This window comes from Pogoniulus pusillus, chromosome 12 (assembly GCF_015220805.1).
Source record: "Pogoniulus pusillus isolate bPogPus1 chromosome 12, bPogPus1.pri, whole genome shotgun sequence".
NCBI lineage: Eukaryota > Metazoa > Chordata > Aves > Piciformes > Lybiidae > Pogoniulus > Pogoniulus pusillus.
In genome coordinates, this window is record NC_087275.1 from 16,016,230 (window position 1) to 16,030,547 (window position 14,318).

The window sequence follows — 14,318 nt, forward strand, 5'->3', positions numbered from 1 at the left end:
AACTCAGATGAGCATTGGTCCTGTGGACAGTTTTATCAGCCAAAGAAAAACAAGACAAATTTTAGCAGAGAATGGCAGTCAAAGGTATGCAGAATAAAATTGAGTTTCTTCTGTTATTTTCTATGCCTGCTTTCCCCTCACTTTTAGAGAGGAAATGAAAATATTATAAGCACCGTAAGCAAAGGTCCTGTTCAAACATCCCCTCAGAATCCTCTGTATAATGCAAATTTAATTGTCTCTTTTTCAGCAAGTCTTGGAGAGATCATGAACTTCTTGTCCTCTGTTACGTCTGCCAGTTGCAGAGAGAGCAACACTGGGAAGAAGGTTCTACCAATGTGTTGTGCTTTTATCACGGAAAACCAGCTACTTGTGGTCATGGATGCACAGTGGAGTTTAAGGAGCAAGATTAAGAGATATAGATACTTTATTGCTTATGTGAACTTTGCTTTGCCTCCTCTGCTATTGAGTATTTCCCTGCTGTCAAGGATGTTAAATCAAATGGCCAAAAGCCAATGATGACTTCAGTTATTCACAGAGCAGAGAGCCTACAGAACAAACTCCTCAGAATAATACTAATCTAAGATGAAAGCTCTATTTGTAAGAGGGATTCAATTGGATAATTTCAAGCATTCATTATAACTGATCCAAAACATCTGGGAAGCTTTCTGCCAAGGCCGCTAAGTTCAATGCAGTTATGACAAAGTAACTAAAAAAAAAACTGCTTTAAAATGACAAGGAACTCCCGCTAAGAAATTGTTCCAGGGTGCCAATAAACAAGCACTACTAGGTAAGGTCACACTGCAAGCCCTGATTCTTGGGTAACTCATGGGCAGTCTGTCCTTCAGGAATCTCCCTCCCAGGCTGGCAGAACAAAAACCACGTGTCAGAGCTGACTAAACTAAGCTGGCTTGTTAAACAGAAGAAATGAGATCTGGGGGAGGCAGACTGTTGTCACAAACAGCAGAGGAAACAAAGTGATCCCTGGAATTAAGTTTGGAAGGTTATCATTCCCTTCTAGATACTAAATGTGCCAGGCTGCCGCACAGCTTGCTTGAAAAGCTTATAAACAGGGCTACATTTTTTTCTGCCTGCCCAAAGGACATAAATATTTTAGGCTACTTTTGGAAAAGAGGAAAACAAATGAGCAACAACCCAAAGTCATCAATCTATAAATAGGAATTTGATCTTTTTTGAAGCATATATATAATAGCCAAAACAAAACAATTACTTTCAAAGCACAACCTGTTTTGAAATTCTGGGGCTTAGACAGCGTTTGTACACATACCTGTGAAGCCACTAAGGAGAGCACTGCAGAGTAGAGGGGAGAATTTTTACATCTGCAGAAGCCCCCTGTAAAGCCACACCACCACCTCTGGTAAACCAAGACTCTTACAACCAATAGGATCGATCAGGAGCTGGAGGACTAAAAACTTTTATACTAAATTAATGACTTTTATGACAATTATTTCAATTAAGCACTCATGGATCAAAGCATTCACCATATCAGTATCAGCTGCAATGCCAGTGGTACCAAGACATAAAATATCTCCAGACTTTCTTCACCCCACCCTTTGATGACAGCAAAGAAACACAGTAGGAAAGAAGTTTTCAGCTATGAGAATGGTTAAAAACCTCCAAAGAGTCACACAGGACATTAATTTTTATCTGATGAAGTGGCAGAACAAAGTATTCTGTTAAAAGACACTATTTTCTTCCCTCCAAAAATAATTCCTAGTAGTTTTAAAATATAAAGTATTTAAAGTTTTGCAGCTTAGAAAAATCCCACATACTGGTTTGTTGGTTTTTTTTTTTTTTAAATCACAATACTGATATTCAAGAAATAGTACCAGATATCAAACTTTCTTACAGGCAGATGAATCAGAGACTGGAGTAAACCTCCATTAATAGTTCACTGAATGACATTAATTCTCTTTTCTATAGTCCGTCTTTCAGCTGCCAGTTCAGCAAACCCTTCAGCTTAACCTGATCAGTGTCTCCTCAACCATACTTACAGAAAATGGTAATTTTTTTCCCACCATCAAAAAGCAACTAGCAAAACACTTTGTTATCTCACAATGATTCAAACAAGCAGAGATGTAAGACAGAAATATTGAGATCTGTCCATTTGGAGAGTCACAGCCAGGTGCTTTTAGGGGGGCAGTCAATGATGACAAAATTTACTTCCACCTTGTTGCACTGCCAGGCTTGGCAGGGCAGGAAGATTCTGGCTGATAATCTCTCAGACATTTGTGTTTTCAACTGCCTGCCACTAAGCCCTCCTGACATGAAGGTTATGGCACGAATAAAGTAAAAAAAACTATCAAAGAAAAATGTCAAACATGGGTATAAGTTCAGACACCAAACATAATTCATCTGACTTCTAGAGCTGCTGAGCAACACCACAGTGCCCTAAGATGGGACCTATAAAAATATTTCACATCAAAATTTGCCATAAACTATATGCTGAGGAGCCACTGCCTGTTCTTGAGACTGATGTGGTTTGTGAACATGATCTCGTTTGGTTTGGGTAGAAAGGAGGCAAATGTGTGCAGGTACAACTTGGTATCCTGAAGCCTGCTGGAGGCTACAAAAGCAACATCCTTAGCTGGCTTGTCTTTCTATGCTGCAGAACTGAGAAGGTGAGCACCACCAGCTCCCTGCTGCTCTAGGGACAATTGCTTTGAGGTGCAAACAAAGACATCATTTCAGTTGCCTGTGAGTGCCCACATCAGTTCCTCTCTCTTTATAAAAATGTTGATACTCATGTAAAACTTTCGGGGCTCCCTGGCTTTCCACTGCTCAGTGATCTAACTAAGATGCATATCGGCCTCCATGAAAAAAGCATATCCTTTAAGGACACAGAAATCTCAACTTGAGCAAGTTGTTTCTAAACATTAATTATGCACATAATGGATAAGGCCTTAAGCAATCTGGTCTAGTGGAAGGTGATGCTGCCCATGGCAGCAGGGCTAGGATTAGATGATCTTTAAGGTCCTTTCCAACCCAAACCATTCTAGGAATCTCCATAAATAATTCTAAAGACTGAATTATCCATTAACCATACAGTATCCAAAATCAGAATTTTCTCCTCAGAAAAGGACACTACATTTGCTTTGAATCTACTAGCTTTTTTTTTTTGTCTTGAACCCAAAACTGATTAATGATACATCTTAAAACAGTAAGAGGATTGTAAATATCAAGCATGTAGAGAAAATACTCTTCAATAAATCTAATGATGTCTCATCTTAAAATGCTGATTTGTTAGAAACTAAACACTTCTAATCCAGCCATAGTCTTAGAAATATTTCCACATTACAGGTCTTGTCCTAATAAATCTGGTTTGATTGTATCCTATCTACTTGCAAGTGATGTTTATGTCCGTAAGCCAATTTCTGTCAATCTCTGTATGAAAATCTCATAGCTAACAGCTTGTTAAACTTAGTGAGATCAATAGGTTGGCTTCCAATGTCAATGAAAACTAAACCAAAAGAGTGAAGAGTTCCACAAGGATTTTAATGCTATTTGTGTTTATCTAAAAATACTTCCTTTAAACAATCATTAAGAGGTCAATAGTTTGGAAGTGGCTATGTTGAAATGCAAACAAGCACATAAACATCACTACCTTCCACTGGATTGGCCTGGAAAAACAGATTTTTTTCTAAAATAAATTATCTTCTGCAGACTATTCCATCTAAAGGAAATCAGAAGAAAGTATAAAGACTACTCCAAACAGTATCAGACATTCTATTGCATATTTACTTGATATATTTGTCTATGAAATGGGTAATTCAACATTCAAATCATAAGCTTTTAGTAAAAGAATGAACTTCTACAGGCTTGATTCTGCCCTTTGCAGAGACAAGTGCTGCTCGAGTTACACAGAAATGTAACATTTACTCAAAACCTAAGGCTGAAACAGGCATCTGCTATGAAGTGATGATTTCAGCTTTCACCAGAAGAATCCACTGCACACAACTCCTCTTGGAAATAAGTGTATCAACTAAACAGCTTGAAGAGGCAGAAAGTGTTTGTAGAGCTTCATCTCGGCCCCCATTTGATGTCTTTTACACCATGAAATTGTCTTTTCAAAGCATGGTGGTCTGCCCATTCAGCGTTTAGAAATGAGTCATCATCATCATCTTCTAGTTTCTGTAAACAGAACCAATAGGTTAAGAAGGCAGTAACGAACGCAAGCTGTGGTTAGCAGCTGCAACAGCATAGCTCATGTTCAGCAACAAGACACTGTTACCTTAAGTTCCTCCTGCTTTTTGTAGTAATAGAGCATCATCTGCTTTTGCTCTTCATGACTAATCAGAGGTTCACGCCCTGGAGCACCTTGTCCTCTCTGAAAGGGAAATCACCAATTTTATTTACAGTGGCATTTGTGATACAGAAGAGAAGCTGCTGTGCAAAGATAATAAAAATCTTTCTTCAGACAATAGGATTTCTTAAATTTAATAAGGTCCTTCATAACAGGTAAATAAAAGTTGAAGAACTGTTGCTACATTCAAGTGGAAATTATTTTTTCACCTCATCATCTGAACCACACTATCAGCTTTGTGACTATCAGTGGAAGTTGCAAACAAGATTGACTATTTCACTTAAACTTCTACTCTAAAGGTTGTAATATATTTGCTTAAAGCAAGTTCTAGGTGCCTCAGGGCAGACTCCTCAATCTTTAGCTCCCACGCTAATGGCAGATTGAAGATGGCCTAAGACTTAGTAAAGCAGGGAAAGAATGCAGCTAGAAAACACTACAAATAAATGTTCTTCTTGACGCTTCCATTTTTTTTTTCCACAAACTGTCCTCATGGAAGAAATTACACACACAGTAGAAAACAGCTGATGACAGCTATTGTCAGCAATAGCTAACAGTACAATTTGAATGGAGATGGTGAATCCTCTCTGGAACAAAAAGGGTCTGAGGTGGTTTAATTTAGCTCTCCAGCCCAAGAATGCAGGCATCTCTTGTCAAATAGAAAGTCACTATGCTACTGAAAAGCTTAAAAGCTTCATCAACTAAACAGTAAAACAGCTTTTTGGGGTTCCCAACACTTCAACAGCTGGTGTGTTGTCACATAATTTTTCAGTCACCCTGACAGGAAAATGAAAGCTGCTCTGGTCCTCTAAATGACAAACACATAAATCACTTGACTTACCTTTGAGGAATTTTATTACAGACATTTGAAGATAAAAAGATCTGCCATAGCCATTAACACTTTCCGCGGCAGAGAAGCTCTCATAGACATGAAAGCAAATTGCAGTTCCAGAATAACTCTGAGCTAAAAGCAAGTGCTCCGAGACATCTGACACTTGTAAAAACAGCCTCTGAATGTGATTTTATACGTAGAGATACAGACACACATGAATAGGATAAGCATCTTCTGACAAAGCTTTGAAAATGAATTGAAACACCAAACATTCTTCTCACTAGACATGAAAACAACTGTGGAGTTTGTACAAAATCATTTTGTCCAAAAAATACTGGAACAGTTCTGGAAGCCCAGTGTAAGAACATGACTGCTGCGTACACACCAGTATACACTTAATGACTGGCTTGTGCTGAAGCACTGAGCCCAGAAACAGAGGAGGAATAGGAGATCTTTGCCTGGTTTTAGTTTACTCCAGAGGATTACTCAGATCTGTGTTCAAAATTAATATAGAAGGCCTCATGTGCTTCATCACATCTGACAATTGGAAAGTCTATTTTCTTTTAAAGAAATTCATCTGGAAGCTTTAGGTGAGCTGCTGCTGACAGATGCAACTGGATGGTACAGGTCTACCAGCTTGTTCTTCACTCTAGCACTCAGCAAGTTCTGTTCTCTCAAAAACAGATGCATGTCTACATTTCCAATTGAGAGAGTCTGAAGACTTGCCATCAAGAAACTCAGGACATCATAGGCAGGACATTACTGACTTGCAGACAGAGTCAGACACAGAACCAACTGAAAAAGGGATGAGAAGTATCCACATCACATGCACAAAATGTTAAACCTGATTTTTAGAGGCCCTAATATAGAGAGAAAAACATTCACAGGTACAATGAGAAAAATTGGTCAGACTGAATGACTGCATCTGTTCAGTGCTCTGCGTGGAGGTAGAACTGGGAGCCAGATGAGGTTTTTCAACCTTTTCAGTTTGTATTTAATCTACTTTTTAACACCAACTTTGCTGTACTTTAGAAAAGTGCTGTGGAGCAAGTAATAGCAACTACAACATTTAACTGACAGGTAAAGAATTACTAAAGGAAAACCTAAGAATATAATAAATTAAAGCTTTAAAACAGATGTACAGTTTTAAAATATCAGGCTGGAACCACTCTAATCCATTTCATACACCTAAAGACAATTCTCTTCCAAAGACAATTGCACAGTCAAAGGTAAGTGGGAAAGAAATCTCTCAGCAACACTTACTTTCTGTATCTTGACAATGATGGTTGTTTTCTCATTTTTGCCTATATAGTCTGAGAGTAGCTTTGTTTCTTTCAGCTCCTTTCCTGCCCACCACAATTGTGCTTCTGATTCTTCTATAACTTCAAGTCCAGCCTGTGACAAATAAACAAGCTGAATGGCTGGAGGAGTTACAAAACCAAAAACAATTTCTGGAAAAATCTTTCTGGAGTTGCTAACAGAAAGGCCTGTGTAATTTTACACTATACTTCTGCTATGTCTTTCTCCTTATACTTATCTACAGCATTTTAATCTCTATTCCATTCAATCTTGATCTAACATAAACACTTTGGGCAACAAATTCTCAGTGCCAGCATTAGAAAGAAATGACAAGCTATTAAGTCCTAGACATAAAGGAACTTTTTAAAAATAAACTTAACTTATTTTTAGTGAAGCTGTTACTGCGCTTTGATATAAACTGTCAGACAAAAATACTAAACAAAATCTGTCATGCAAGGGAAAACAACTTTCATTAACAAAATGAAAGCATAGCATAGACTTCACCCAGGCACTACATGCAATTCAAGTAAGTTACTGCGTACTTGAGTTCCCAACAGGTCTTCTTTATCTTCAAACTCCATCCTAATTGGATCATGCGGAGGCAATCCCATTGGATACACAATCATCACGGCCCCTCGGAGCTGGTCCAATGCATCTTTCACCATCTCCATATTAACACATACATTGGCCTGAACTTGTTTCTGAAATATGGGCAGAGATCATAGGTAATTTAAAGAAATATGCAGAAAAACTTTGCTTTGTACTCAGTTCAAAGGTTCTACAGTGGTTTATTTGAGCACAAAGATATCAGAAGCATGGATCTTCTCTTATGATTATTGACTTCTGAATACATCACTACACTTTTGCCCCATCTGTTTAGCTTGCTTACACTGTGGAGTAAAATCATTTAGGGGGGTTGGTTGGTGTGGGAGGAATTTAGTAACAAATATTTGTGGAATACAGGCATTCAAACACACAGAAACTGAACAGGGAGTCTTTTGTTCCAAGTATTTGCGATTCATGAACAAGATTCAAAACAGTAGAAATCAAATGAGAGCTACAGGTCTAAAACTTAGGGAAAAAAATAGAGCATGTGGGCAAAAAAGTAAAGCTTGGCATACTGCATGGCTTGTACAGAGATCTGCAAGATCAAATGCTTGAGATAATTCCAAACCCTACCACAACAGATAAGAGGAAAAACAAGGCTCAACTGTAAGAGAAGCAATTAAGTTTTTGCCTATGGATTTAACAGTTCAAATACTCTAAGTAACAAGACTTATAAAAAAGAGAGTAAGGGAATATTGCCTCCTTGTGGATATTCTTTACCTAGCTAACAAACAAATACAATTGGTTTCCTCAATTATCAGATTATCAACTTTTTTTTTTTTAAACATAGTCATATTTCTTGATTTTTATGATTATAAAGTGATAAACCTAAAAATAACACTTCCCAAATGATCCTTAATATCACTCATCAATGAATGTGTTGGTCTGTTGGAAGGTAGGAGAGCCCTGCAGAGGGACCTACACAGGCTGGATGGGTGGGCAGAGGCCAATGGGATGACATTTAAGAAGGTCAAGTGCAGAGTTCTACACTTTGGCCACAACAACTCCAAGCACCGCTACACGTTGGGGACAGATCGGCTGGAGAGCAGCCAGGCAGAAAGGGACCTCGGGGTGCTGGTAGACAGTAGCTGAACATGAGCCAGCAGTATGCCCAGGTGGCCAAGAAGGCCAATGGCATCCTGGCCTGTATCAGGAACAGTGTGGCCAGTAGGACAAGGGAGGTTATTCTTCCTCTCTATTCAGCACTGGTCAGGACACATCTTGAGTAATGTGTCCAGTTCTTAATTCAAGAGAGATGTTGAGATACTGGAACACGTCCAGAGAAGGGCAACAAAGCTGGTGAGGGCCGTGGAACACAGCCCTATGAGGGGAGGCTGAGGGAGCTGGGGTTGTTTAGCCTGGAGAAGGCTCAGGGGTGACCTCATTGCTGTCTACAACTACTTGAAAGGAGGCTGTAGCCAGGTGGGGGTTGGACTCTTCTCCCAGGCAACCAGCAACAGAACAGGGGGACACAGTCTCAAGTTGTGCCGGGGGAGGTATAGGCTGGATGTCAGGAGGAAGTTCTTCCCAGAGAGAGTGAATTGCCATTGGAATGGGCTGCCCGGGAAGTGGTGGAGTTGCCATCCCTGGAGGTGTTCAAGAAAAGACCAGATGAGGCACTTGGTGTCATGGTCTAGTTGACTGGACAGAGCTGGGTTGGACTGGATGATCTTGGAGGTCTCTTCCAACCTGGTTGATTCTACGATTCTATGAATGTCAGTAATTTCATGAGTAAGTCAGCATGGAGTGTGTCAATGTTGCAACTTTTGGTTGCAAGTGACAACACAGTTTAGAGTTGGGAGTCTGACCCAGGAAGACTTGCAAAGTGGAGACCAGATCTGCAGACACTTTTTCACTCAAGTAAAACCAAACATTATTGATTTCCTCCTTGTTTAGAAACAGAGCTGATGAGATGCAATCCAATAGGGGAAAAAAATCCATCTGGAAAATCTTTATAGTCCACGGGCTTTAATCTGAAACAACTCTCATTAATTATGACTCAGAAAGATCTGGCTGAAATCCTGTCTGAATTCAGGAAAGGTCTGATGCAACTCAGCTCACTGGAAGTGCTACCAGGTGACAGGCTAGCTCCTCTACTTGCCTTCATGAGACCTTTGTAAACACTGAGCTGCCCACTCTAAGTGACATATATGACATGTACTTATAACAAAACAGCCAAGAACGCAAATTTATGTGCAGAGGCAACACTGAAAATTCAGTAATGTTACCTGTTTGCCTAACTGGCTTCATGCTGTTTTAAAGTTTCACACTTAGCAATTTCAGAACTGTTAAGGGCAGGGAGAAGACAATTACTTGCACATGTTTATGAAAGAGAAATCTAGTAACAGATGTCACTTAATCAGTTTCCAAGTGAAATGAAAGCTGAGAAACAATACAGAGCATCTACAGATTGGTAAAGTGAAGTTGAATAATTGTGACCATAGTCTTATCAGGGCATACCCTCATGCTTATCTTAGACTGATGGTCAGTCCCAATGAGTTTGAATGTTCCAAGTGCTCGTAAAATCTAAGAGATCAGAACAATTTTTTCAATTAATTATACATAAATCTCCAAAGACTACATAAATGAACAAAAGGTATTTTATTCTAGGAGCATCACAGAATGCAACTAATTTTTTACCGGAAAACACAAGCATTCAGAAAAATAATGCATCAACTGCAAAATAAGAGCATGTGGATAGAATTAAATATGATTTAATCATTCAATGGGGTCTTAGCTGCCAGCATTCACTTGGAAGTTTAGTGTCTAATTCTTCAGCTTGTTGAACCAGTTTGCCAAAAGCGATTAAGGAAATGATTACCAGAAACACCAGTTTTTATCAGACTGTTCGTATCACTTTGTGGTATTATTCAAAACTGTACTGAAAAAAGATGATTTTTTTCTTTATCTGCCCAACTACACAGCACCTATTAAGAAAGTTCCACATACCACATGCAACTTCAGGAAACTTACCCTAGAGATTAATGCCTTGGCTTCTTCTATTGTCTTCTTTATAACTTGCTGCATTTTTTCATTTGGAGCTAAAAATAAGATACATATATTTAATAATTTACACTTACTATAAAGAAAGCAAGCAAAGATCCATCTAGATTATTCTCTGATGTAAGCAAAGAAAACATTGTTAAATCACCAAGCAAAAGAGGCCCTACTAAACTGCAGTCTAGTTACCCGTTTGATAATTGATTGATGTATTTCCTACTAACTTCAGAAACAAAACCATGTTTCTCATGGGAGACCCAAATTACTTTTCCACAAAGACATCTGCCTGGTACTTGGAACAGAAGTACTGAGTAGAATGCTATAGTCATAATGTCATACTTGCCACAACCAAAACTATAATTCTCCATCTTGTGCTGTACTTTGGACTGTTCTGAGCTGCACCAGGATGTGTGCTTTAACCAGGGACAACATCTTGGGGGTTTCTGACTTTTTTTGTCTAATTACAATTCCAATCTAATATCAAATGCAGTTTTGAAATACAATGTGCATTTTATATCACATTTACCAATGTTGTTATAAAAAGCCTCTCCTCAAATACAAAAATCCAATGGGTATAGTTTCATACCCATTCACAGCTGAAAACTTAAATACATTATTTGATAGTATTTAGCTTGGTCCATATTTACACATTGTTCATTATAACTTTATCAATATCACAAAGCTGTCCACTCACTAACAAATAAATGCCAGAGTACAACTATTAAGTAGAAGTGGTGCTTTCTTTATGTTAAAGTTGCTTGCAAACTTCTACTGTATGGGCCAACACTGCTAACAACCATGCCAAACAGGACAGGCTATCAGGATGCCTTCATACAAGACACTCCCCTCTCTCTGAGAACAGTTAGAAGGGAAAACATTTAGCTGTAATGTAAGCAGAACTGCTTCATCAAAGGCTTAAATGCAGTTGGGCAATGTGTTGTGTTAGAACAATTATCTTCCACAAAATAAGACACTTGGAATAAGCTGATGTGTATGACAAGTTAAAACAAGCTATTTAAAGGTTCCTCCTTAACCGATCTGCCCTGCAATCAACATCTGAAGAGCTGCTGACCCGACCAGGGTTGTGGTGTTAAGAGTACAGGGACAGACAGCAAGAAGATCACTGAGGTCCCTTCAATGCAATCCTCATGCTCTTGACTGTAAAGCAGTGCTCCATACACATACCAAGCGGTAAGGCAATATCGCATGGCTGGAGTTGCAGACAGAAAGTGACAGGAGTGAGTTCAGTAAGCCTGAGTCACAGTGAATGAGAAAAAAAGGAGAAAACCAACCTGTTACTGTATCTTGGAGCTTCTGGAGAAAAATAGTACTTAAATATACAAATTAAATTTACTTAAATTTACAAATGAAGAAAATAAATTGATGTTAAACAGCTAAAATTGCTCTGATGATTGTTTACTTATCTTTTGGAATTTAGTTCCAAGTACGGCAGCTGTAAGCACAGGTACTGAAGTGATACACTAGTCTTTAGATTTTAAATTCAACATTACATCAGTTTCTAATCCAAGACAGAAGACTAACATGTGTAGCTAATAGTTTAGCTCATCTTTTGTGAAACAGGCTCCTGAAATAGCTGCTGTTTGAAGGCAGCTGTACATTTGTTAATGTAATTTATTTTTGGAAGGTATTTTTATAATTAGCAAATAGACATGAGTCAGCTAATGTGCTGTCCTGAAATCCACGTGTACTTAGTATTTACTCATCTTTTATTTCTTCCAAGACAATGAAGTGAAGGGTCCAGAACTATGCATTCTGTGTTCCCCATTACATTGCAGACTTCCCTGTGTCAACAGGGAAGAAAACAAACATCTACATTTGATTTACCATGTCCATTTCTTCGTCCAATTTCATCCTTCTTGAAGACACTTCCACCACTCGGTACACACTTTTCTGCCCACTCATCTTTTAACTTCAGTTCTTCGATTTGCTCATCTGTCAGCCCTTGCATATTATAAGGCAAGAAAGTACCATGCTCTGCCAACTCCTCCATCTCTTTAAAGTGTTTGGAGAGCAAGACAAAAAAAATAAATCTGCGTTATTGAGAACATACTATTTCCAAAAGCCTTTCATGTTACATACATGTAGGCAAATTTTTCTCCCCTAGGTTTTAAGAGCTACACATGTGGAACAAGTGATAAGGTATAAAAATATACATATATAGATATTTATGTTGTAATTATATTATGATTAATGCCTTTCATGAAATCATAGTAAATAATACAGTGCAGGTATGGAAAGAAGTGAATACTTGTTGGCTGTAAACTTCTTCCATTTTGGTATTTCCTTGACGTTATCTAGCTGCATACTCCTGTTTCTAAATACCTTTGAGAAAGCAATTTTTCTCAAAATGGAAAACCATGTTGTTTTTATACAACAATTAACTTCTCTGCAGTTCAGCGTACATGTAACTAGACCACCTATAGATTTGCCCATACTACATCCAACCCAAAGAGACAGATTCACACCCAGTATGACATGAAAAACTAAACATAAATCACTCTACAGTAATTTGTCTATTCAAGAAACAGGACGATTCTAGCAGAGCCAACACAAAGGTGTAAATGCTGGTTACTGATGCACAGCCTCATGCAGTGAGACAGCATGTAAACATTGTTTCCTAACCCTCTCACCTAGCCTACAGCATCTGACCCATAGCTTGCAAGCTATGCTCATTACTTTTCTCTTAGAACAACTTATCCAGTCAATCCACTTCAGAGCATCCATTCCTTGAAGGTCCTCCAGCCTCTCTACAATCATCATACTAATTACCCATCTCACAAAAGACATACCAGAAGTACTCCAAGTCCCAATAAATGGGAATTCTGCTGCTGGAAAAATTGGCACCCACAAGAAAACATAAAGGCAAGCATTGTGGAGCTACAGTAGTAGATCTGTAGAGAGAGCAAGTGCTGAAAATACAGTAATCACGGTGCCTCACGTTTGGAGCTTTAAATTAGCCTACGCACAATCTCATACACTACATACAACAGTGGAGCACATCAGGTACAGATGGGCTACACCCTTCAGGTCAGTCTCACCTGAAGAGATCTCCACTCACGTATCTCCACAGGGACAAACAGTAAATGTTGAAAAAGCTGCCTCCTTGAATCAAGCTAAAGCACTAATTTAGGCACATCTAGTGGCTATCACATGGCTGGTGGATGCCTGGCACTAAGCATGCAATAGGCAACACAAAAATGTCATTCACACAAAGCATGCACCGTTGGTCACAAAGGATTTATGCAGCCACTATGGGACAGGACATGCTGCAGTTCAGTCACACAACAGATGAATTTTCAGTCATGTGCAGTGGAGCCATAAGTTCTCTAAAACAAATAAAAACCTCTATTAAAACACCAGAAGATGAGAATTCACACGTGGTTTAGCATTTGTGGTAAGTATTCCCCAAAATTTTAGGAGAGAATGGCATGTCTGCTGCTAAACTGGGGGTTGAAAGGTATTTCTTAACTTCTGCCAGTGTAGAACTCCTTCCGAGTTCGCGGCCAAGGTAAACTCCTAGTACTGCCCCTCAGCTCCGAATACATGGGCCAGCCGAACCCATATACCCGTGAGACCCGAGCGGCGCTCAAGCCCAGGGCAGCCGAATTCCCGCTGCTTTGAGAACAACTCATCCGCCGGCCTCAGAGCTCCACAGCCACCGGGGGTACGGCCAGGCCCCGCTGCGCGCGAGGTGCCGGGAGTCAACCGCCCGCCGGCTGTCCTGAGGAGGAGGCCGCGGGGCCGGTACCTGAGCAGAGGCGCTGCACCTTCAGCCTCCCGTTGTAAATACGGGCTACGAGGGGGGCCAGCTCGGAGAGACGGGCGCTGGCGACCGTCTCCAGCAGGAACTGGCTTTCATCGCCGCGCTTCACATGCAATCGAACCATGGTGGGGCCGGGGTGCGCAGCGGCACAGCTCTACGCCTGCACGGGGAGAGGACGAGGCCGTTAGTGTCGCTGCCCGTCTTCTTCCCCCCCCCAGCAACCGATCCGCGTCCCTGGATACCGGCAGATCACAATGGCGGCCGCCGGCGCCTCCTGACCTCCCTGAGGGAGCTGCGCCACCTCCCCGCACGCGCCCCGCGCGCCCGCCAGCAGCCGCGAGCAAACGGCGCCGCCACCGGCGCGGCCCTGCGCCCCGGCCCGCGGCACCGCCGCTTCCGCTTCCGGCCTCCCGCGGCCCTCGTCAGCGCGCCGGGCGGGGGCTGTGAGGGGGGGAAGGGCGGGAAGGAGGCGGCCGGGC

At 40.5% G+C, this 14,318-nt stretch overlaps 1 protein-coding gene across 4 annotated transcripts; it reads right to left on the reverse strand.

Moving 5' to 3' along the window:
- Nucleotides 1-3,492: 3,492 nt before the first annotated feature.
- Nucleotides 3,493-14,211, reverse strand: CFAP298 (cilia and flagella associated protein 298). 4 transcript variants are annotated; one of them, XM_064152418.1, is made up of 8 exons: nucleotides 14,082-14,211; nucleotides 13,825-13,999; nucleotides 11,901-12,068; nucleotides 10,029-10,096; nucleotides 6,992-7,150; nucleotides 6,414-6,545; nucleotides 4,250-4,345; nucleotides 3,493-4,149 (listed from the first exon to the last, which is right to left on the reverse strand). In XM_064152418.1, exons 2-8 carry the CDS (start codon nucleotides 13,961-13,963, stop codon nucleotides 4,039-4,041), a joined length of 873 nt encoding a protein of 290 aa, XP_064008488.1. In that variant the 5' UTR covers nucleotides 13,964-13,999; nucleotides 14,082-14,211; the 3' UTR covers nucleotides 3,493-4,038. The 4 variants fall into 4 exon arrangements, with proteins under 4 accessions (XP_064008488.1, XP_064008489.1, XP_064008491.1 ...); XM_064152419.1 differs by having other exon boundaries at nucleotides 14,119-14,209; XM_064152421.1 differs by lacking the exon at nucleotides 6,414-6,545.
- Nucleotides 14,212-14,318: the final 107 nt, after the last annotated feature.

Coding starts and splice junctions, on each gene's coding strand:
- CFAP298 (XM_064152418.1), bottom strand. CDS start 13,963: ATGGTTCGATTGCATGTGAAGCGCGGCGATGAAAGCCAGTTCCTGCTG. Junction 7,151..10,028: donor CCAAGGCATTAATCTCTAGG/GTAAGTTTCCTG, acceptor CCCATATTTCAG/AAACAAGTTCAGGCCAATGT. Junction 4,346..6,413: donor TCATTGTCAAGATACAGAAA/GTAAGTGTTGCT, acceptor TTTCCCTTTCAG/AGAGGACAAGGTGCTCCAGG.